The 24,795-nt window shown below is 49.3% G+C and overlaps 1 protein-coding gene across 2 annotated transcripts in view; it reads right to left on the reverse strand.

The window, feature by feature from the left end:
* Positions 1-8,434: 8,434 nt before the first annotated feature.
* TTC39B (tetratricopeptide repeat domain 39B) overlaps positions 8,435-24,795 on the reverse strand; it is a 251,040-nt gene continuing 234,679 nt past the window's right edge. For both annotated transcript variants that reach the window (XM_082269292.1, XM_082269293.1), the window contains one exon: positions 8,435-8,874. In XM_082269292.1, the coding sequence (XP_082125418.1) occupies positions 8,775-8,874 (100 nt within the window). In that variant the 3' untranslated portion in view covers positions 8,435-8,774. The remainder of the gene's footprint in view (positions 8,875-24,795) is intronic.

Consider the following 24,795-nt stretch of genomic DNA (forward strand, 5'->3'; position numbering starts at 1 on the left):
TCCACCGAGGTGGGGGTTTGTGGACGCCTCGACTCTCTGGTACCTGGCGTCCAAGCGAGACTTTTAACTCGCAAAGTCAGTCCCTTCACTGGGACTCCGTCGCGGCCGACCCAGCGCGGAGCTCTGGTCTGCACGCGCTCGTAGGCAGAAACCGGGGTGACCACTGGATCTCAACATCCAGCCCGTCGCCCGGCCCCGCATACTTACTTGAATATGTCGCGGCCGACCAAGCGCAATGCCATGGTCTGCGCGCGCTCGTAGGCCGGCTGGGGTGACCACAAGTGTCGCCCAGTCCGGCATTTTTGCTTGAAGATCTCACAGGAAAAACCACTGGAGAAAACTACCTAAAAAATGTCTTTTTCTTAAAGAAAAAAAGTCTTGCCAGGACCAAAAGATCCCAGCAAGGAACTTAGGTCCTTACTCCTGACTAGACAGAAAAAAACTGATTCCCTGTAGCAGAGAGAGGGAGGATATACCCTCAGGGACTGCCCCTAAGGTGGAGCCAGAACGTTTTGTCTTTCTGCCTAGTCCTACTCCTGCGGAGACAACATAACCCAGCTCTTGAGAATCAAGAAGACTACGTCTGTCAATGAGCGATAGAGAAAGACAAAACGTTCTGGCTCCACCTTAGGGGCAGTCCCTGAGGGTATATCCTCCCTCTCTCTGCTACAGGGAATCAGTTCTGTTCTAAAGCAGTAACAGAGAATTTAACCCAACCCAACTCAATGATAGAGGGGCGGGTACTACGTCTGTCAATGAGCTTAAGAGAAAAGGATTTTACGGTAAGATCTTACAAAAATCCATTTTTCTCTATCGCTCATTGACAGACGTAGTCTTCTTGATTCTCAAGAGCTGGGACATCCAGAAGCAGTGCCACAAAATGAGGGGTGGGATTGACAGAATCAAAATCCAATCTAGAAGGCCCAACCGGAGCCAACCAGAAGTATCAAAGGACTCATCGAGTAAACAGATGAGACCTACCCCACAAATCCTCGAGGTAGACCAACAGTCTCCTCAAACAGTGGCCTGCAGGAACCTTGCAGCCAGAAGAGGCATCTGACGATGCCATCACATAAACCTTATACAATATTGTAAAGGTATGAACCGACTACTAAACAGTCGCCTTGAAAACCTGAACCACTGACACCTGATGGCGGAAGGTCCAGGAAACTCTAAGCGCCCGAGTAGAATGCGCCTTAACAGGGAACGGGGGATCCCGACCCTTAGATAAAATAAGCCTATACCACCGTCTGTCTGATCCATCTAAAGATGGTCGCAGCAGAATAGGCAACCCCTTCTTAGGGCCATCCGTGATCACAAACAGTGAATCCGTCTTACAAATTGAATCCGTAGTATTCAAGTATATCCTGATCGCCCGAACTACATCCAAGGAATGCCATGCAAATTCTCGAGGATGATTGGGCTAAGGACATAGGAAGGACAATACACTGTCCTTATTCAATGAAACTTTGAAACCACCTTAGAAGGAAGGATGGATTCGGATGAAGAACAACCTTATCCCTATGAACCACCAGATCTGGGGAACAAGAGGATAATGCAGCCAGTTCTGACACCCTGCGTGCAGAAGTGATAGCCACCAAGAAGACCACCTTCTGGGATAAAGTAAGCAAGGGAATCTCCCTGATATTTTCAAAGGGAGGTGTCTGAAGAACCGACAGCACCAAATTAAGATCCCAGGATGGTAACGGCGCGTGCACTGGCAGAGCCAGGTGTCGCACCCCCTGGATGAAATTCCGCACCAAGGAATGAGTAGACAAAAGCTTCTGAAAGAAGATAGCAAATGCTGAAACCAGACCCTTGATAACACTCAAGGCCAGCTTCTGCTCAACTCCCTGTTGCAGAAAGCCAATATTCGGACTACCGAATAAAGATGTAGATGGAACCCAAGGGATTCACACCACACAATATAAGACTTCCATGTACGATGATAATCTTTCTGGAAGTCGCTTTCCTTGTTTTAACTAGAGTAGGAATAACTGAAGCTGACAATCCCTTGTCCTTCAGCACCTGGGTCTCAATAACCAGGCCGTTTAAAACCAGCTATCGTAAAGCAGGATGGAAGATCGGTCCCTGAGACAGTAGATCCTCCCTGAGAGGAAGTCTCCACGGGACGTCCGCCATCAGTCTGACCAAGTCGGCGTAACAAGCTCGACGAGGCCAGTCCGGAGCTGCCAGGATTACTGGAATTCCTTCCTCCTCTATCCTGCGAAGAAGTCTTGGCAGTAACCCAAGAGGAGGGAAGGCATACATTAGCTGGTATTGCCCCCACGGGGCGATCAGTGCGTCTGCGGTTTCTGCTAGAGGATCGCGGGAGCGAGCCACGAATCTCTGAACTTTCCTGTTGAATCGAGATGCCAACAGATCCATATCCGGGGTGCCCCATCGTAGGCACAACTGGTGGAAAACATCTGGATGGAGGGACCATTCCCCCTGATCCAGAGTCTGACGGCTGAGATAATCTGCCTGCCAATTCTCCACCCCCGGAATGAACACCGCAGAGATTGCTGGAACAAATCGTTCCGCCCAGCGAAGAATGCAAGCCACTTCTTTGGCCGCTCGGACACTCTTGGTGCCCCCCTGGTGATTGACATAAGCCACGGCCGTGGCGTTGTCCGACTGGATCCGAACCGGGCTGCCCTGGAGCTGCTCGGTCCAGTGAATCAGACAAAGTCTGATCGCTCTCAGTTCCAATACATTTATCGGTAACCTGGATTCTTCCGGGGACCAAAGTCCCTGGACAGATAACTGACCGAGAATTCCTCCCCATCCGGATAGACTGGCATCCGTGGTCACTGTCGTCCAATATATTGGCAGAAATTACTTTCCCTGGCTGAGCATCGGAGACCGAAGCCACCAGACCAGAGACTCTCTGGTCTGTTTGCTCAATCGGATCTGATTGTCCAGGGATTCCGGATTCCGATTCCATCTGAGAAGAATCTCTTGCTGAAGAATTCGGGTATGGGACTGGGCAAATGGGACTGCTTCGAAGGAAGCCACCATCAACCCCAGAACCCTCATGCAAGTCCGAAGGGAAGACCAGCTGTTGGATAGTAACAACTGGACTGCTGATTGAATCTTTCGGAGTTTCCCTACCGGAAGAAAAAACTCTTGTCCTGACTGTGTCTAGAATTAGACCCAGATATTCGAGCCTCTGGGTGGGAACCAGAAATGACTTTTGCTGGTTCACCAGCCACCCGAATCCCTGTAGAGAAATCATAGTAATTTCTATGTTTTGTAGCAAGGTCTGAGGAGACTCTGCATGAAGCAGAAGATCGTCTAGGTAACCAAGGATCGATATGCCTCTTTGGCGCAGAAGTGCCAACATTGGGGCCAACACCTTCGTGAAGACCCGCGGAGCCGTGGCGAGACCGAAAGGTAACGCCACAAACTGATAGTGGTTCTCTTCTACGGAAAAGCGTAGAAACCGCTGATGTCCTGCGAAAATGGGAATGTGAAGATATGCGTCCTTGATGTCTATGGACGCTAGGACATCCCCTGGATGCAGAAAGGCTGCTACTGTGCGAATGGACTCCATTCTGAATCTTCTTATGTTGACAAAAGAATTGAGTGCCCTTAAGTCCAGAATTGGACGCACTTTGCCCTCTTTCCTGGGTATTGTAAATAGGTTTGAATAAAACCCTTGAAACCGTTCTGTCCAAGGAACGTGGACTACCACTCCTTGTTGTAGTAAATCTGTGACTGCTCTCCGCAGATCGTCTAAACGATCCGGGGATAGTCGGCTATTGGAAGGGAAGAATCGCGCCGGTGGGAGAGATCGAAACTCGATCTTGTACCCTGACCTTATGACTTCGCAAACCCATCTGTCCGGGATTCTGGAAAGCCATGGATCCGGGAACCGGCGAAGACGTCCCCCCACCCCAGTTATGGGTGGGGGCGCACCTTCAGGCTTTGGACAGTTTATCTTCAGGTCTAGAGGGGGCAGGCTTTTGCTTGCCCGGCCAACGACCCCTGACGCCTCCTGCAGGAGCTTTGGAGGACTTAATTTTTTCACCCGCGGGACGAAAAAACCTCTTGTGAGCAGAAAAAGAAGGCCCTCGTCTTTGACGAGTTCCTTTACCTTTAAAATTTTGCGGTAAAAAGGTGCTCTTTCCACCCGTGAGATCCTAATGATCTCATCTAAGTTGGCTCCAAATAGACGCTCTCCTAAAAAGGGGATATTAGCCAATGCTTCTTTGGAACCTTGGTCGGCTAACCAACCTTTTAGCCACAGTGTACGCCTGAGAACCACCGCTGAGACAGATGCTCGCGCCAATAATGAAGTGGCGTCTAACGCCGCATCACACACAAACTGTAACCCCTGTATCATTTGTTCCAACGAATCTGATACCGCCTGAGGGACCTCTTCTAGGTCCCGGCGTAACCACTTGGTCCATACAGTTACAGCCTGCGAAACCAGACCAATAGCAATTATTGGTCTGAAAGCTAATCCAATCAAGGTAAACATGGTGCGAGACATAGCTTCTATCTTGCGATCCACTGGATCTTTAAAAGACGGAGCATCTTCTAGAGGAATAACCGTGGCTTTATTCAATCTAGCAATTGGTGAATCCACCACAGGTGGTTCTGTCCATTTCTTAATGAGGGTTTCCTCAAACGGATAACGCCTGTTAATGCGTTTAGAAATAGTAGAAATGCGTTTTGGCAGACTCCATTCTTCTTTGATTGGATTGCCAAAACATTTGGGCAATGGAAAAACCTTCGCCACTTTGATGCGTTTTTTAGTCCCAAAAGGGATTTCAGTTTCAGCTATTTCTGACGGAATACCCTGTAATCTTAAGGTTTCTTGAACAGATACAATGAGTGCGTTTACCAACGCTTCCTCTCTGGCTATGGCTGATGCCGAAACATCCTCCTCACTGTCTGAAAAGACAGTACACGAGACACCAATACCAGATGAAGTACCTGCAACTGCAGAAATAGGCTCAGAGTCTGAATCCGAGGTTTCAGATAATAAGGGGTTAGGCGGGGGTCGCTTACTTGCGCCCTGTCCCTGACAAGCCACTTCCACCCGGGACACAAAAGTTTCCATAATAGCGGACAATGATTCAATCGTCAGTGGGGTGCTGGAGGATCCTGCAGACCCCTCGAGGGGATCCGGAGGAGATACATGAGTGGCAGGGTCCATGTTAATTCAGGACACCTTTGCCAGAAAACACAAAAAAACTTTTTTTTTTTTTTTTTTTTAAATAAAAAATACCTCTTTTTTTTTTTTTTTTTTTTATGTGTCTCCCCCTAGCGCAATAGCGCCCCTCAGAGTACCTGCTTCTCGATCCCACAGAGAGAGAGAGGGACCCCCAAGGCTCACCAACCGATGCAGTGAAGTTTCCAACCAACTGCAGTCAGCGTCTGTCTTTTACAGACTGGAAGGAGCTGTTGCTTTTTCCCGGGTAGAAGGACGTGGCTCCGCCCCCTGTGTACGCCTTCCGGCGTTCCCAGCTCTCCACGAGGTAGCTGGGCTCATGAAACATGGCCGCCCCCATACAGGAGACATTAGACTCCAAAAACATGGCGGCCGGCGTGACCTGAGGACATGCATGCACCTGGTCTACGGCAAAATGGCGGCGGACCGCCGAAATCGTTTTTCCCAGCACATCCACCTGCATCTCTGCTGAGTGGCGATTGATTGATCTACAGGAGATACACTACAAATAAGGTAGGATTATACCTCCTATGTCTGCTGTAATGCTACAGTCTGCTGGGTAGAGTGTTAGCTCTCAAACCAAGTCCACTTCCCACAAACACATACTGTATTTACAAGGGGGACTTTTAGTGTCAGATATATACTGACCATGTATGGAGGGGCCCATAATTCATACTGCCTCATAACGAGGAAAGAAAAAAGGGAACGTTTACTCACCATACCGAACCGACAGGCACCCTCTCTTCACAATACCCTCTCCACCGGGGTGGGGGTTTGTGGACCACTCCGGACGCCTCGACTCTCAGGTTCCTGGCGTCCAAGCGAGACTTTTAACTCGCAAGGTCAGTCCCTCCACTGGGACTCCGTCGCGGCCGACCCAGCGCGGAGCTCTGGTCTGCACGCGCTCGTAGGCAGAAATCGGGGTGACCACTGGATCTCAACATCCAGCCCGTCGCCCGGCCCCGCATACTTACTTGAATGTGTCGCGGCCGACCAAGCGCAATGCAATGGTCTGCGCGCGCTCGTAGGCCGGCTGGGGTGACCACTAGTGTCGCCCAGTCCGGCGTTTTTGCTTGAAGATCTCACAGGAAAAACACTGGAGAAAAAACTACCTAAAAAATATTTCTTCTAAAGAAAAAATCTTGCCAGGACCAAAAAGATCCCAGCAAGGAACTTAGGTCCTTACTCCTGACTAGACAGAAAAAAACTGATTCCCTGTAGCAGAGAGAGGGAGGATATACCCTCAGGGACTGCCCCTAAGGTGGAGCCAGAACGTTTTGTCTTTCTGCCTAGTCCTACTCCTGCGGAGACAACATAACCCAGCTCTTGAGAATCAAGAAGACTACGTCTGTCAATGAGCGATAGAGAAAGTCCTTCTTAGAAGACTGGTTCCGCAGAGCAGCATATCAGACATATAAGGCGCTGAAGGACCACTGCTGTCACGGACAGCCTAGAAATCAAGGGAGCCGCATCCAGAGAGGCACCACAGTCAAACTGCAACCCCTGGACCAACTGGTCCGCCAGCTCGCAAGGGCGGGGGGAAGCTGTTCCCCCCTCCAGATCCTGGCGCAAAAGCTTTGCCCACTCAGTTAAAGTCTGGGACACCAATGCTATGGTGAACACCAGCCTAAGGACCGAACCGGCCAAAGTCTCGGCTCTCCCATCAAAGGGGTCTTTAAAAGCCAGAGACTCCTCCCCTGGAAATAAAGTGGAGTTATTCGAGTTATAAACAGGGACTCCTGTTAATACGTTTAGGTCACTGACTCGGGACAATTTTGTCAAATAGGCAGAAAAAGGGGATACTTTTTGCCATTTTTGGTGAGCTGCGGGTACCAAAGGGGACCGGCACCTGCGACGCAGAAGCAGGTGCATTCTCCCCATACAATCAGTTCATCCACTAGCGCCTTCCCAGGTCACTAACCCTCCTGGGTGATTAAGGACTCTGTTGCAACCCGGGTGTGTGCCCGGAGAAAACCGGTCAGCAGCAGCCCCAAAGGAAGCCCCCCTTCAGGGCACATGGCAAAAGCCAGCTTACAACTTCTAGGAATGGGGGGGGGGGGTACGTTAGAACCTACGTGACCCTACAGGGGCTGGAGAGAAGGAGGGGAACCTGGGGGTCCCACTGTCCCAGGTAGGGGCCCACGTCAACCCCAAAACCCTCAAGGGGAGAGGAGGAACAACTACTTACCATACTGTGGAACCGGGTGGGCACTGCTCCGCACAGATCACCTCTCCACTGGAATGGGGGTGGTGTCAGCCAGGAGGAATGCTGCCACTCAGGCTGCAACCAGGGCGTATGTGTCCTCAAGAAACATTTAACTCGCAGGCCAGCCCCCATCCAGTGGGGCTATGTCGTGGCTGACCTAGCGTGGACCTAAGGCTTGCACGCGCTCGCTGGCCGGACTGGGGAGACCTTAAGGATTTAGAATATCAAGTCTGTCGCCCAGTACAGCAGTTGATTGTAGTTCTCACAGAAACAGAAAATAAAAGGAGGAAAAATGCTAGGAGCAGAGATTCCAGCAAGGAACTAGGTCATTACTCCTAAATAGGCAGGAAAAAACTGAATGCCTATAGCAGGAAGTGGGAGTACACCCCCCTGGGACTGCCCCATAGGTGTGGTAAAGCTTTTTCCTGCCTAGTGTCCTACTCCTGTAGGGGGCAGCATAACCCAATGGTCAAGAAGATTCTGGAGCTGTGTCCGTCAATGAACAAAAGAAAAAAGTACTCAAAGTGTGAAAGCACAATAACTGGGGATATCATTTTAATTTGTATTTCTATATAATTTTTCTCCCTGGGGACTCAAAGTGCTTAATTGGTGATGCTATCTTGGGCACACTCAACTGAGCCAATTAACCTACCAGCATGTCTTTGGAGTGTGGGAGGAAACTGGCATAAACCCACATTTGCATACGGAGAGTATGCAAACTCTGTGCAGATAGTGCCCTGGTGGGGAGTCGAACTGAGGATCCTAGTAATGCAAGGCAGAAGTGCTATATGCAGTACTTTCGATTACGAAAATCATAGCTTGTATTAACAAGAGAATTATATTTGTCTGAAAAAAAAAAACAAACCCAATGTCTGTGTTGCTACTAGCAGACTGTCACATCCCATCAGCTATTTTTGTAGAACCTACTGGTAAATAAACGCAAGGAACTTATTCGTTATGAGCAAAACAGAATATTTTGTACAAGCCACAGATGACCAAAAACATGGAAACAGGACAAAAGCACCACAAGATGAAATGGTTTTCTTTGTATTAGACTTTACTACATCAGTAATTGTCTGTAAAATAATTATTTAATTCAAGTCAGTATGGCCATAAATTATTTCTTTCATGAAACAAAATATATATCAACTTTCTTCTCATATTTTCTGAAGTATATAATGTATGTATATTTATATATTTATATGTTTATAGTACAATTACCATAGAAAAGAACAGCTATATTGGACAACAGTAAATCACACAGGATAACAGTCAATAGGTTTAGGTTGAACAAATATATTCTCCACCTTTGCTAAAGGTATGATTCTAGTACTTCGTCCCAGCAGCTGAGATACCCGTGTACAAAAGGAGCCCAGTGTCAATTGGTCATGGTGGAGTGGATGGAGGGGTGCCTTTAAGATTGCTGAGTGCTGCATGGATTCGGAAATGAAGCCTCGATTCCATGGAGTAATCTTTGTAATTGTTTCTGTAAATGAAAGATACATTGATAGGCAGTCAGATGACAGACATTTCATTAAATAGAAATAGGCAAGAAATAACAATTGGAATAAGACCCATGAACATTTCACTAATTAAATAGAACCTGCCATACAATAAATATGGTAGCTGCCCCGGAATAGCTTTTGCAGAAGTGATTGGTTTCCGGGATGATTTCAGCATTTTGAATACTTTGAATTGCAGTGGAGGGGTCTGGGATCTTTTAGACCCCCGATCCCTCCGTAAAGAGTACCTGTCACTGCCTATTACTGTCACAAGGGATGTTTACATTCCTTGTGACAGCAAAAAAAAAAAAACAGTGCAAAAAATAGCACTGTCGCCGTGAGCTTGTGCACAAATAAAAACGCATACGCAAGTCGCGCCCGAAAAGGAAAACTGCGTTTCAACCACACATATGCAGTATGGCCGCAATCGCCAGAGCGAGAGCAATAATTCTACAAAAAGACCTCCCGTGTAACTCTAAACTGGTAGCCGTTACATTTTTTTTAAAGCATCACCTATGAAGGTTTTTAAGTACCGTAGTTTGTCGCCATTCCACGAGCCTGCGCAATTTTAAACCTTAACATGTTAGGTATCTATTTACTCGGCGTGACAATCTCTCACAATAAACAACAAAATTGGGCTAACTTTACGTTTTTTTTTTTTTTTTAAATGCAGTGAAATTAATTTTTTTCCCCAAAAAATTGCGTTTGAAAGACCGCTGCGCAAATACCACATGACACAAAATATTGCAAGGTCCGCCATTTTATTCTTCAGAGTCTTTGCTAAAAATATTATATACAGTATCTCACAAAAGTGAGTACACCCCCTCAAATTTTTGTAAAGATTTTATTATATCTTTTCATGTGACAACACTAAAGAAATGACACTTTTCTACAATGTAAAGTAGTGAGTGTACAGCTTGTATAACAGTGTAAATTTGATGTCCCTTCAAAATAACACACAGCCATTAATGTCTAAACCACTGGCAACAAAAGTGAATACACCCTTAAGTGAAAATGTCCAAAATGTGCCCAATTAGCCATTTTCCCTCCCCAGTGCCATGTGACTCGTTAGTCTTACAAGGTCTCAGGTGTGAATGGGGAGCAGGTGTGTTAAATTTGGAGTTCTCTCTCACGCTCTAATACTGGTCACTGGAAGTTCAACATGGCACCTCATGGCAAAGAACTCTCTGAGGATCTGAAAATAAGAATTGTTGCTCTATAAAGATGGCCTAGGCTATAAGAAGATTGCCAAGACCCTATAACTGAGCTGCAGCACATGGTCAAGACCATACAGCAGTTTAACAGGACAGGTTCAACTCAGAACAGGTCTCGCTATGGTCTACCAGAGAGGTTGAGTGCACTTGCTCAGTGTCCTAGCCAGAGGTTGCCTTTGGTTAATAGACAAATGAATTCTGCCAGCATTGCTGCAGAGGTTGAAGGGGTGGGGGGTCAGCCTGTCAGTGCTCAGACCATACGCCGCACACTGCATCAAAAAATTGGTCTGCATGGCTGTCGTCCCAGTAGGAAGCCTCTTTTAAAGATGAGGCACAAGAAAGCCCGCAAACAGTTTGCTGAAGACAAGCATACTATGGATATGGATTACTGGAACTATAGGTCTTGCGGTCTGATTAGCCCAAGATAAAATTATTTGGTTCAGATGGTGTCAAGCGTGTGTGGCAGCAACCAGGTGAGGAGTACAAAGACAAGTGCGTCTTGGCTACAGTTAAGCATGATGGTTGGAGTGTCATGGTCTGAGGTTGCATGAGTGCTGCCGGCACTGGGGAGCTACAGTTCATTGAGGTAACCATAAATGCCAACATGTACTGTAGCATACTGAAGCAGAGCTTGTTCCAATTCTTTGGAGACTGGACGGAAGGGCAGTATTCCATCATGCTAACGACCCCAAACACACCTCCAAGACGACCACTGCCTTGCTAAAAAAACTGAGGGTAAAGGTGATTGACTGGCCAAGCATGTCTCCAGACCTAAACCATATTGAGCATCTGTAGAGCATCCTCAAACAGAGGGTGGAGGAGCGCAAGGTCTATCACAGCCACCAGCCCTGTGATGTCATCATGGATGTGTGGAAGAGGACTCCAGTGGCAACCTGTGAAGCTTTGGTGAACTCCATGCCCAAGAGGGTTAAGGCAGTGCTGGTAAATATTGGTGGCCACACAAAATATTGACACTTTGGGCCAATATTGGACATTTTAACTTAGGGGTGTACTCACTTTTGTTGCCAGCAGTTTAGACATTAATGGCTGTGTGTTGAGTTAATTTGAGGTGACAGCAAACTTACACTGTTATGCAAGATGTAAACATCCCTTGGGACAGTAATAGGCAGTGACAGGTACTCCTTATGGAGAGATCGGGGGTCTAAAAGACCCCAGACCCCTCCACTGCACTTCAAAGTATTCAAAATACCGAAGTCGGCATTTTTGAATACTACCAGTTCTTTAAAATCGGCGCAGTTAGCAGCCAAGTAAACCGAAGTGATGTTGTGACATTCCTTCCGGGTTACTACATCAGAGACCCAATCAAAAAGTCTGGCTACAAATCCGGGTTTGTTCGGGACTCCAACCTGCCGGCATGTCTGGTTGCTCGGGTCTCCCGCTGGGATGGGAGACCCAGGCAGAGCCGCGGAAGGTGGCGGGAAGAGGGGGGACGCTCCCCTCCCACTCGCTGGGATAACGGTCGAGCGGCTGCTGGGCCGCATCAAATGTTATCTCCTGAAAGTTGACCGCCAGCTCTAAAAAAACAGTACTGGGTTGATGCCTGCAGCTGCAGGCATCATCACAGTGCAACCACTCTGCAAGCCGACATACAGGTAGTGATTAATAAATAATGGTTAATAAAGAAACAGGCACAAATACCTGGTGCATTACCTCCAACACCGTAACAATTTATTAAAAAGCCAAAAACATACTCACAAACATTAAGAAGTTACAAGCAAAAACGCAAACTCCAGCATGGTGGATGACCAAGTCACTGTATTTGGAAGCGGACGCATTTCAGGAGACAACCCCCTTCCCCAGAGCCTCCTCAGCTACTTCATGTTTGTGAGTAGGTTTTTGGCTTTTTAATAAATTGTTATGGTTTTGGAGGTAATGCACTAGGCATTTGTGCCCTCCTTTATTTCTTTATAGTGCTTTGGAGTGTCCCGGTTCAAGGAGAACAGCAATCGCTTTGAATACTGCCTTTGTACCATTGTACCATTGGGTGTGAGACAGAGTGATTGCGGAGGCTTGTCTGTGGTTTGATGATTTGTAGTTTATTCATTTACAAATCTGTGTGATTGAATGACATGGCTGTGTGGGCGGACAGCAGGGGCGGGAAGAGGAACCTTTGCCCACTGTCACAAGGAGAATAGTGGGGTGAGGAGGACTGCTGCATAGTAATAGGTTACACCTTAAAGCGGAAGTACAGCCTAAAACCTTAAATTCTCCCCTGAAATCATTAATGTGAGCGGAGTTCAGCCTTATGTGTCAAAATGAAAATAAATCCCAGTTTTTCTACCGGGATGACCACTGTTCAGTATAACGTAAGGAAAGAACAGCCCTGTCAACGTGCCTGAGAACAAAGCCACCAATGCAGGGATCCTCTCGTACCCCAGCTCAACAGGATCAGCTTGTCTAGAGACTGTGGACCTTTTCCCATTTGACAGAAATCCCTTTGCAGAGATCTCAAATGAAACTGAGCAACAGACCGCCTCAAAAAAGGTAGAAACCGTCAGGCCCATGCATGTAGGTCCAGAAAGACAACAGTCTGCTGGACTACAGCAGATTTGCATCCTGTAATTTTTGAAGTTTGTCCAGAGGTAAGACACTCTGGCCGAGGTCAAGACCAGAGATAGGCCTAGACAGGCCAACTTCTCAAAATCAGAATCCCACCAGACTCCTTCAGAGTTTGCAGAGTAGTCCTTCGGAACTGTCGGGGACAATGTTCGCAGAAGATGATCATCCAGGTACCCTAGTACCGCGATCCCCTGCTGACGCAACAAGGCCAGCACCTGGGCCACCACTGTCGTGAAGGCCCGGAAAGCAGAAGGCCAAGGGCAAACGCCACAAACGGATAATGCTCCTTGCCAATGGCAAAACAGAGGAAACTCTTATGACCCACGTATATCGGAATATGAAGGATCCTTGATATCGATAAAAGCGAGAAGATCCCCCTGATATAGGGACGCCACTACCGTACGAATGGATTCCATTCGGAACTTCTGTACCCGCACAAATCGGTTAAAGCGAACGAAAGAGAAAAATAAGATTTCTGTAAGATCTTACCGTAAAATCTTTTTCTCTAAAGTCCATTAACAGATGCAGCCTCATCTCAATGAGCTGAGTGGTATGCTCCCATCAGGAGTAGTCTAGGCAGGAAAATTTGAATGTACACGCCGTAGGAGCTGTCCCTCCAGGCATAACCCCCACTGCGACAGCGCAGCACATCAGTTTAGTTTTCAAGCAGTGAAGACAAAAGAACCAACCCCAAACAGAGGGGTGGGTTCTGCGTCTGTCAATGGACATCAGAAAAAGATTTTACGGTAAGATCTTACAAAAATCGTATTTTCTCTATCGTCCATCGACAGACGCAGCCTCATCTCCATGAGCTGAGTGGGACATCCCAAAGCAGTATAGCATGAGGGGTGGGAAAAACGCAACCAGACAGTAACGTCAACTCCAAGAGGCTAAACCTAGCCAACCTGGCAACATGGAGCTCAACCAAAAAACAGGAGCTCACCCAGGTAAAAGACCCCTAAGAGAATAACAAAAAAACAAAACATTAAAAAAAAAAAAAAAAAAAAAACAAAACATTGCAGCCAAAAGAGGCATCTGAAGATGACCAAGTCGCTGCCTTACAAACTTGTGCAACAGAGGCCTGACTGTGAAAAGCGCTCTAGTAGAATGCGCCTTCACGGGGAAAAGAGGAACCTGACTCTTGATTGAATAAGCCTAAACAACTGTTTAATAACTGCATTATCCATCTCCAAATGGTCACAGCGGACGCAGCCAAACCTTTGCGAGGACCGTCCGGAAGGACAAAGAGTCCGACTTCCTTAAGGACTCCATAACCATCAAATAAACCCTTATTGCTCAAACCAAATCCAGAAACTGCAAGGCAAACTCCTTGGGATGTTTAGGCTTAGGACATAAGGAACACAATTTCCTCATTAAGATTAAAATCCGACACCACCTTAGGGAGAAAAAATGGATTTTTGTAAAATCTTACCGTAAAATCCTTTTCTCTTAAGCTCATTGACAGACGCAGTCCTCTTGATTAATATCAACTTAGGTTATACTGCCCTCTACAGGAGTAGGACACTAGGCAGAAGGAAAACGTTCTGGCCACACCTTAGGGGCAGTCCCAGAGGGTATATCCTCTCTCTCTCTGCTACAGGAAGTCAGTTATGTCACAAAGCAGTGTTAGAGAATTTAACCCAACCCAACTCAAAAATAGAGGGACGGGTACTGCGTCTGTCAATGAGCTTAAGAGAAAAGGATTTTACGGTAAGATTTTACAAAAATCCATTTTTCTCTGTCGCTCATTGACAGACGCAGTCCTCTTGATTAATATCAACTTGGGACGTCCCAAAGCAGTGCCACAAATGAGGGGTGGGATAACAGAAATCAAAATTTAAATCCAGAAGGCCCAACCGATGCCGACTAGAAGTCTTAAAGGCTCATCAAACCAACGAAAGAGACTCAACTGAAAACCCAACAGAAAAAAACCCTCGAGGTAGACCAATGGTCTCCTCAAATTGCGGCCCGCAGAACCTTGCAGGCCAAAAGAGGCATCTGCCGATGCCATCACATCAACTTTATAAAATTTTGTAAAGGTATGAACCGACGACCAGGTAGCCGCCTTGCAAACCTGGACCACTGACGCCTGATGGCGGAAGGCCCAGGAAGCACTAAGCGCCCGAGTGGAGTGCGCCTTAACAGGGAACGGAGGTTTCCGACCCTTTAATAGAATAAGCCTGTACCACCGTCTGTCTGATCCATTTGGAGATAGTCGCGGCAGATGCAGGCAACCCCTTTTTGGGGCCATCCGTGAAGTGAATCAGTTTTACGAAACTAGTCCGTAGTTTTCAGGTATACCCTGATTGCCCGAACCACATCCAAGGAATGTAACGCAAACTCCCGAGGATGACTGGGCTTAGGACACAGGGAAGGTAATACAATGTCTTCATTCAGATGAAACTCTGAAACCACTTTAGGAAGGAAGGATGGATTCGGACGAAGAACCACCTTATCCCTATGAACCACCAGATATGGGGAACGACAAGATAATGCGGCCAGTTCTGACACCCTGCGTGCAGAAGTGATAGCCACCATGATAGGCCACCTTCTGGGATAACGTAAGCAAGGGAATCTCCCTGATATTTTCAAAGGGAGGTTTCTGAAGAACCGACAACACCAAATTAAGATCCCAGGGCGGTAAGGGTGCACGCACTGCCGAAGCCAGGTGTCGCACCCCCTGGATGAAATTCCGCACCAAGGAATGAGTAGCCAAAAGGTTTCTGAAAGAAGATTGCTAACGCTGAAACCTGACCCTTGATAGTGCTCAAGGACAGTTTCTGCTCAACCCCCTGTTGCAGAAAGGCCAAGATTCGGGTCACCGAATAGGTACGTGGAGGAAATCCAAGAGATTCACACCACGCAATATAAGACTTCCATGTGCGATAATAGACTTTGCTGGAAGTCGCCTTCCTTGCTTTAATTAGAGTAGGAATAACTGAAGTTGACAATCCCTTGTCCTTCAGCACCTGGGTCTCAATGGCCAGGCCGTTAAAGCCAGCGATTGTAAAGCAAGATGGAAGATCGGTCCGTGAGACAGCAGATCCTCCTTGAGAGGAAATCTCCAAGGAGCGTCCGCGACCAGCCTCACCAAGTCGGCGTACCAGGCTCGACGAGGTCAGTCCGGAGTTACCAGGATAACTGGAATTCCCTCCACCTCTATCCTGCGAAGAAGTTTCGGCAGTAACTTGAGAGGATGGAAGGCATACCGTAGCTGATACTGCCCCCACGGGGCATCCAGCGCGTCTGCTGCATCCGCTAGAGGATCGCGGGCGCGAGCTGCAAACCTCCGCACCTTCCTTTTGAGCCGAGATGCCAACAGATCCACATCCGGGGTGCCCCAATGAAGGCACAACTGGTGAAATACCTCTGGATGAAGAGACCATCCCCCTTGATCCAGAATCTGACGGCTGAGATAATCTGCCTGCCAATTTTCCACCCCCGGAGTGAATATCACGGAGGGAGTCGGAACAAACCGTTCCGCCCAATGAAGAATGCTGGCCACTTCTATGGCCGCCAGGGCACTCTTGGTGCCCCCTTGGTGATTGACATAAGCCACAGCCGTGGCATTGTCCGATTGGATCCGAACCGGGCTGCCCTGGAGCTGCTCGGTCCAGTAAATCAGACAGAGTCTGATCGCTCTCAGTTCCAACACATTTATCGGAAACCTGGATTCTATCGGAAGGAGTGACTTCCCCTGGCTGAGCATTGGAGACCGAAGCCAGCAGACCAGAGACTCCCTGGTCCGCTCGCTCAACCGGATCCGATTGTCCAGGGAATCGGGATTCCGATTCCATTAGAAAAGAACCTCCTTTAGGAGAATTCGGGTATGAGACTGGGCATACGGTACTGCCTCTAAGAAGGCCACCATCAATCCCAGGATCCTCATGCAAGTCCTGGAGGGAACTGGGAATGATCTTTGGTAAAAAGTGAAGAAAACGTTCTGCTCAAGGAACGGGAACTACCGCTCCCTGTAGCATCAAGTCCATTACTGCCCCCCCGCAAAGCTTTTAAGCGATTCGGGGATAGTCGAATGTTGGAAGGGAAGAATCGCACCGGTAGAAGTGATCGAAACTCGATCTTGTATCCCGACCGTATGACCTTGTGAACCCCTTTGTCCGGGATTCTGGAAAACCATGGATCCGGAAACCGGTGAAGACGTCCCCCCCACCCCAGAGATTGGTGGGGTAGCGCACCTTCAGGCTGTATTGGTTTTATCTTCAGGTTTAGCTGAGCCGGACTTTTGTTTACCCGACCAGCGCCCTTTGAAACCCCCTGAAGGGGCTTTGGAGCCCTTATCGCTCGCCCCAGCGGAACGAACAAACTTTTTATGAGCGGAAAAGGAAGGTCCTCGTCTGTTACGAGGTCCTTTACCCTTAGCAGTCTGTGGCAAAAAAGTGCTCTTGCCCCCAGTGAGATCCTTTATAATCTCATCCAAGGTAGCCAAACAGGCGATCCCCTTGAAAAGGGAGATTAGCCAAAGCCTTTTTGGAACCTTGATCCGCCGACCAGCACTTTAACCACAACACGCGTCTGAGGACCACTGCTGACACCGATGCACGCCCTAACAAGGGAGTGGCGTCCAGGGCGGCGTCACAGACGAACTGTAGTCCTTGTATAATCTGCTCCATCAAATTGGATGCTGCTGGGGGGATACTTCTCCCCTTTAAGTCACGGCGTAACAATTTGGCCCATTCTGTCAATGTTTGTGAAACTAAACCAATGGCAACCACTGGCCTAAAGGTTGACCCTATCAGGGAAAAAATGGAGCGGGATTCCGCTTCTACTTTTCGATCCACCGGATCCCTAAAGGACGGAGCGTCCTCCAACGGGATAACAGTGGCTTTATTTAGTCTGGAAATCGGTGAGTCCACCACTGGTGGTACCGTCCATTTTTTAAGGAGGGATTCCTCAAACGGATAGCGCCTAGCAATGCGTTTGGAAATAGCAAGGGTTCGTTTCGGATGATCCCATTCCTCTTTAATTTTATTACCAAAACACTTGGGCAAGGGAAAAACCTTCGCCATCTTGGTAGGCATGCTAGTACCAAAAGGAATTTCAGTCTCAGCTACCTCTGCCGGTGTAACCTCAAGTCTTAAGGTTTCCCGGACAGACACAACTAGTGCGTCCACCAACGCTACTTCTTGTGCTATGGCGGACGCAGAAACATCCTCCTCACTGTCTGAGGAGACCGTACCTGAGACAGCAGCCCCAGAAGAGGGACCTGCAGCTGCAGTGACCAGCTCAGAATCCGTATCTGAAGTGTCAGATGAAATAGGGGTAGGCGGGGGTCGCTTTCTTGACCCCCGTCCCTGACAGGCCACCTCCACCCGGGATACCAAAGACTCCAAAACTGCTGATAATGCATCAATCACAAGTGGGGTACTGGAGGGTCCTGCGGCCACCTCGAGGGGATCAGGTGGGGATACATGAGTGGCAGGGTCCATGACTATACAAGACACTTGCCAGCAAACAAAAAATAATTGCAAAGAAAAAAACTTTTTTTTTTTTTTTTCTTGTAATCCCCCAGCGCAATAGCGCCCCTCAGTGTTACCTGCTTTGGACCCCACAGAGAGAGAGACCCCAAGGCTCACCACCTGATGCACAGAAGTTTCTATCAACCTGCTCTCAGCGCTGTATCTTACAGACAGGAAGTCTTTTGGATTGTTTTCCCGGGTAAAGGAGGCGGCTCCGCCCCTTTACACGCCCTCCGGCGCCTCCCATGCTACTCCTCGAGGTAGCTGGTCATCTCCAAAATGGCCGCCCCCATGCTGGAGACACGAGGCTACGCCAAGATGGCGGCCCCGCGGGAAGATGGCGGCGGCCTGTGGAAAGATGGCAGCGGCCTGCGGAAGGTAGCTATCGGCCTGTGCGGCCTGCGGGAGGTGTACAGCCTTATTGGAGGATGGCGGCCTGCGGGAGGATGGCGGCCTGAGGGAGGATGGCGGTAGTTCAGGCACAGGCATCGGCCTGTATTGCAACCTTATGTATCAGGTAGGATGCTATCACCCTCTTACAAGGCCATCCTAACAGTAATGCCAGCCACTGACTTCAGTCCTGGTCCCTTTACAGTGCCCCTCATACAGTGACTACCGATAGTCAGCTCCTAAACCAAGCCTCCTGGTCTTATTCACTAAATCACCCTCAAGAGGGGGATCGGTGACACCTGTTCTAGGATAGAGGGGGGATCTAGGATCATAAGGGTCCGATCATCCCAGGGAGGGGCCCGTGTCCACTCACAAACCCATCAGGAGGAGAGGGGGAACATTTTACTCACCATACCGGAACAGGCGGGCCCAACTCCTGACAGAACCCCTCTCCACCGAGGTGGGGGGGCTGTCGACCAATACGGACGCCGTTACTCAGTTTCCAACTGGTCGTCGGTGTCCCGGCGAGACGTTTAACTCGCAGGGTCAGTCCCCGTCCAGTGGGACTATGTCGCGGCCGACCCAGCGCGGAGCTAGGGCCTGCACACGCTTGTAGGCTGACTGGGGTGACCACTGGATCCTAACATCCAGCCCGTCGCCCAGTTTCAGCATACTTGCTTGAAGATCTCACAGGAACAACTGGAGAAAAAAGCTGCCTAAAAAAAAAGTTTTTCTAAAAAATCTTGCCAGGACCAAGGATCCCAGCAAGGAACTTAGGTCCTTACTCCTAACTAGACAGAAAAAAACTGACTTCCTGTAGCAGAGAGAGAGAGGATATACCCTCTGGGACTGCCCCTAAGGTGTGGCCAGAACGTTTTCCTTCTGCCTAGTGTCCTACTCCTGTAGAGGGCAGTATAACCCAAGTTGATATTAATCAAGAGGACTGCGTCTGTCAATGAGCGACAGAGAAAGACGGATTAGGTGGACCTGTGGACCACCAAATAAGGCGAACGACAGGACAGCGCCGCCAACACAGAGACAGAAGTGATAGCCACTAGGAAGGCAGCCTTCTGCGACAAAGAGTACAGAGAAATCTCCCCAATATTCTCAAAAGGAGGCTTTTAAAGAACAGACAAAACCAGATTAAGATCCCATGGCGGTAACGGGGATCTCTTCGGAGGGGCCAGATGACGCACCCCCTGAATGAAGGTGCGAATCAAAATATGAGTAGGCAACGGACGTTGGAAGTAAATGGCCAAGGCCGAAACCTGGCCCTTGATAGTACCCAATGCCAAGCGCTGCACAACCCCTTTTTGTAAAAAGGCCAAAACACTAGCTATAGAAAACCAGCGAGGGTGCAGCTGCAGCGATGCACACCAAGAAATGTACGATGATAGATCTTCCTAGATGTCGACTTCCTGGCCTTCAAAAGGGTAGGAATCACCGAATCAGGGAGACTTCTATCCCTCAACACCTTGCTTTCAACAGCCAAGCCGTTAAAGCCAGCGACCGTAAAGCAGGATGGAAGATCGGTCCTTGAGATAGTAGATCTTCCTGTAGAGGAAGACGCCATGGGGGATCCACGATGATTTTTACCAGCTCTGTGTGCCAAGACCGCAGAGGCCAGTCTGGTGCCACAAGAGCGACCGGAATGCCTTCCATCACCACCCTGTGAAGAAACCTTGGCAGGAGAACTAGCGGAGGGATGGCATATATCAGGCGATACTGACTCCAAGGAGCCACCAGATCGTCTGTGTCGTCGGCCAGAGGATCCCAGGACCTGGCCCCAAATCTCTGAACTTTCCTGTTGAGACGAGACGCAAACTGATCCACCTCCGGAGTCCCCCACCGGGCACACAGGAGATGAAACACCCCAGGATGCAGGGACCACTCCCCGATCCAACACCTGACGACTCAGGTAATCCACCTGCCAATTCTCCACACCCGGGATGTGGACTGCGGAGAGAGCCAGAACATTGTGTTCCGCCCACACCAGAATCTCGGCCACCTCTTTGCCTGCCAGGGCACTCCTGGTGCCCCCTTGATGATTGATGTAAGCCACGGCCGTGGCATTGTTCGACTGGACCCGAACCGGAGAGTGGCGTAACTGACTCATCCAGTGACGCAGGCAGAGCGTAAACGCCCAAAGCTCCAGAATATTGATCAACAAGGAAGACTCTTCCGTCGCCCAAGTCTCCTGGGTACAAAGCTTCCCCAGTACTCCACCCCAGCCTGACAGGCAGGCGTCTGATGACCACCATCCAAAACAGGAAGTATTTGCCCTGGCACAGGACAGGTGACTGGAGCCACCAAGAGAGCCGAATTCATGAAATGGCTCAATCTACTCTTCTGGTCCAATGACCGAGGATCTCTGTTCCATTTTGACAGAATCTCTTTCAGCAACTGTTTCGTATGAGCCTAAGCAAACGGGACCGATTCGAAGGTCGAGACCATCAGACCCAGGGCCCTCATGCAAGCCGCAAGGAGGACTGATCGGCCTCCATCAGCAACCGGACCGCCCTTTGAAACTTTTGACGCTTGTCCAAGGGAAGGAAGACCCTTGCCAGAGCCGAGTCGAGGATCAGCCCCAGATAAGCGACCCGCACGGACGGAGTCAGGGGAGAGTTGGTGACATTGATCGTCCACCTAAATTCTTGAAGGGTCTGAATAGTGATAGAAGCGTTGTTCAGCAGATCCGAATGGGAGACTGCGCGCAATAGGAGATCATCCAGATATCCCACAATGGAAATACCACGCCGACATAAGGCCAGCACGGGGGCACGGACCTTGGTAAAAACTCTGGGAGCCGAGGTGAGACCAAAGGGTAATGCCACAAATTGAAAGTGCTTCTCTGCCACCTCAAAGCGAAGAAATCACTGATGTCCCCCGAATATGGGGACGTGGAGATACGCATCTTTGAGATCAATGGAAGCTAGAAAATCCCCCTGATTCAAAGATGCCTCCACCGACCAAATGGACTCTATTCGAAAACTTCTGCACCCGCACAAAGCGGTTCAGAGCCTTGAGGTCCAGGATAGGATGCACCTTGCCTTCCTTTCTGGGCACAGTAAACAGGCGTGAATAGAAACCTGGAGAGCGTTCCTGCAGAGGAACCGGCACAATCACCCCTTGAGCCAGGAGATCTCGCACAGCCTCCCGTAGATCCTTCAAACGCTCCAGAGACAGGTGAAGATTCGACTGAAAGAACCTGTCCCCTGGCCAGGACTAGAATTCGATCTTGTACCCAGAGAAAATCCGTTTGTGAACCCAAGCATTCTGAATGAAGGAAGTCCAGGGTTCCTGAAAGAAGCACAGATGTCCCCCCCCACCCCTGACACTAGTAAGGGCGTCCCTTCATGATGAAGAGGACTTGTCTGCTGCACCGGACTGGCTGGCCTTGGGCTTGCCCCAGGGCTTCTTAGTTCCTCTAGAAGTTCTTAAAGGCTTACCTTTTTCTTGCGCCCCCGGAGGCACGAAAAAACATTTATGAGCAGAAACGGAGGGACCCCGCTTAGTACGGGGTGTTTTACCCTTGGAGGATTGAGGAAGAAGAGTACTCTTCCCACCAGTCAGGCCCTTGATTAACTCATCCAATGAGTCGCCAAACAACCGGTCTCCCAGAACAGGGAGATCAGCTAAGGCTTTCTTAGAAGCTTGATCAGTCGACCAGCTCTTCAACCAAACCATGAGTCTTAAAACAAATGCCCACGGCCGGGACCCTGTCCACCAGGGAAGCCGCATCCATACACGCATCACAGAGGAACACCAGAGCCTGGATCACCTAATCCAACAGTTCCAGCTGATCCGGAGGAACAGTGTAGGGATCCAAGGACTCCCACAAACCCCTAATCCATTCCGTCACCGTCTGACACTAACACAGACACAAAAAACGGTTACAAATTGGAACCCGCTAGCACAAAGATGGCGGGAAAGGGATTCCACCCGCCTGTCCACTGGATCTGTAAAAATTGGGGAATCCTCCACCGGCACAAGGGTAGATTTGTTCAATCTGGAAACAGGATGGTCCACTTTAGGTGGCGCCGTCCAATGGTTAGAGACCTTTTCAGCAAAAGGGTACAATAATTTAAATAGTTTAGGCACCACTAACACCTGCTTAACATGCCGCCATTGGTCATTCACAATATCGTGAAAGGTGTCAGGACAAGGGAAAACCCTGTCAGCTTTGAGACTTCTGAGAGGCAAAAGCCACCCATGTCCCTGCTGGCGTGGGCTCATCAGGCACTTTTAAAGTATCCCGGAGTGAAATAATCAGGGCTTCCACTAAGGCGCGGTCCTATACTGCAGCTGAAGACAACATGTCCTCTTCACCATCTGACTGCGAGGACAGCAACCCCTCAGGTGGGGGGGGGGGCATCTGGGGCGACCCCATCAGTCTCTGAATCAGAGGACACCTCCATAGAAGGAGAAAGCAGCGGCCGTTTTCAGCTATCAACCTTTTTCATGACTATATCAACTTTAGTCACCAGGCTTTCCAGGGCTGCTGAAATCGTGGCCAGCGACTGCGATCCGGACTGTCCGGGAGTCGCACAGAGTGTATCTGAGGGTGATTGCACAGTTTGGGAGTCCATATTGCAATTTTCAAAAAACTATGTACTGTCGCTCTAAGAGCGCCGATCACGGTATCCACCACCGATCGCCGCAAGCTGCAGGGAACCCCTTTAAACCAAACAGACAGCAGAAAATGCAAGGATATGCCCGCAGGGACCCCAAGTACTTTACCACCTCAGACAAACCGTCCTGAATCCTTCAGCAACATGGAGAGAAAGGCAGGAAGTGACCTCGGCTCAGCAGCAGGAATTGACTACACAGGAAGTGATGTCGTCTGAATAAGGTTACACTGCCGAGTATAGCACCAGGGCTACACAAAGATGGATGCCCATACAAAACAGTAGGAAGTTCTTCTCCCACCCACACAATGTATACTCCCATATTGATCTGTTCCTGGTCCCTCATCATCTCCTCCCCTCCGTAGTTGACATTGGTTCTATTACATGGTCAGACTATGCGCCTGTCACTATGGAGGTGAGGCTTAGGGGAGCGGACAGAGTCGGACTGGTGCTGGCGACTCAACGAGAGCCTCCTGCAGGACCCGGAGGTGCTGGCGGATGTCTCCCAGCAACTCCAGACTTCCTTCCAGCTGAATGAGACCCCGGATAGTGACCCTGAAGTTGTTTGGGAGGCACACAAGGCGGTGATACGTGGGGTCCTGATTAGGAATGGCTCGCGTATCAAGAATGCCAGAGAAAAGCAGATAACCAAACTTCTCGAAAACATAACGCTTGAACAGCGCCATAAGCAGCACACGGACCTTTCCATTGGCGCTGAATTGACTAACTTGCGGACCCAAGTCGCGGATCTGCTGAAGTACCGTGCTAAGGCGGCCCTTCAGCGCTGTAAACGGATCCAATATGAATCAGGCGACAAATGTGGAAGAGTGCTCGCTAAGGCCCTCAGGGACCAGCAGACCTCCTCCTATGTTCCCTTTATTATGGGGGAAGGCGGTCGTAAACTTCATCTCCCTAGGGAGATCTCTCAATGTTTTGGAGATTTCTACTCCGGTCTTTACCATCTACCCCAGGAACCTTCTCATGCCATGGCTGTAGCATCTTACCTTAACGGTCCCTCTCCAGAGGATCCCGTCCCCGGCACGGGAGGCTCTGGAAGAGGCTTTTACATCGGATGAACTATCTATGGCCATCAAAACGGCGAAACGGGACAAGGCTCCTGGCCCTGATGGTTTCACCGTGATGTACTATCAGCAACTGCAGTCCCAGCTTCTCTCCCTTATCGGACAGTCCACCTCATTTCATGCGGACTCCTTACTGGCACACATCTCGGTTATACCCAAAGAAGGGAAAGATCCTTCGGCCTGCGAGAGCTCCCGCCGATCTCATTGCTGAGCGCGGATTTAAAGCTCTTCACCAAAATGCTCGCTTCTAGGCTACAACCCCTCCTACCAGATCTAGTTCACCTTGATCAGGTGGGTTTCATCTCCACACGTGAGGCCAGGGTCAACACCACCAAAGCCCTTAATCTGATCCATCTGACCAGGACCCAGCGCCGACAGACAGTCTTCTTGAGCACAGATGCCAAGAAGGCTTTCAATAGGGTCAGTTGGGAATACATGTTTGAGGTCCTAAGACGTTTCGGACTTGGCCCTGCATGCTTGGCTGTATAACCAATATCTATTCATGCCCCCACGCAGCAGTGAAGGCCAATGGAG

Source organism: Pelophylax lessonae, assembly GCF_965119305.1.
Source record: "Pelophylax lessonae genome assembly, chromosome: 1".
NCBI classification, from domain to species: domain Eukaryota; kingdom Metazoa; phylum Chordata; class Amphibia; order Anura; family Ranidae; genus Pelophylax; species Pelophylax lessonae.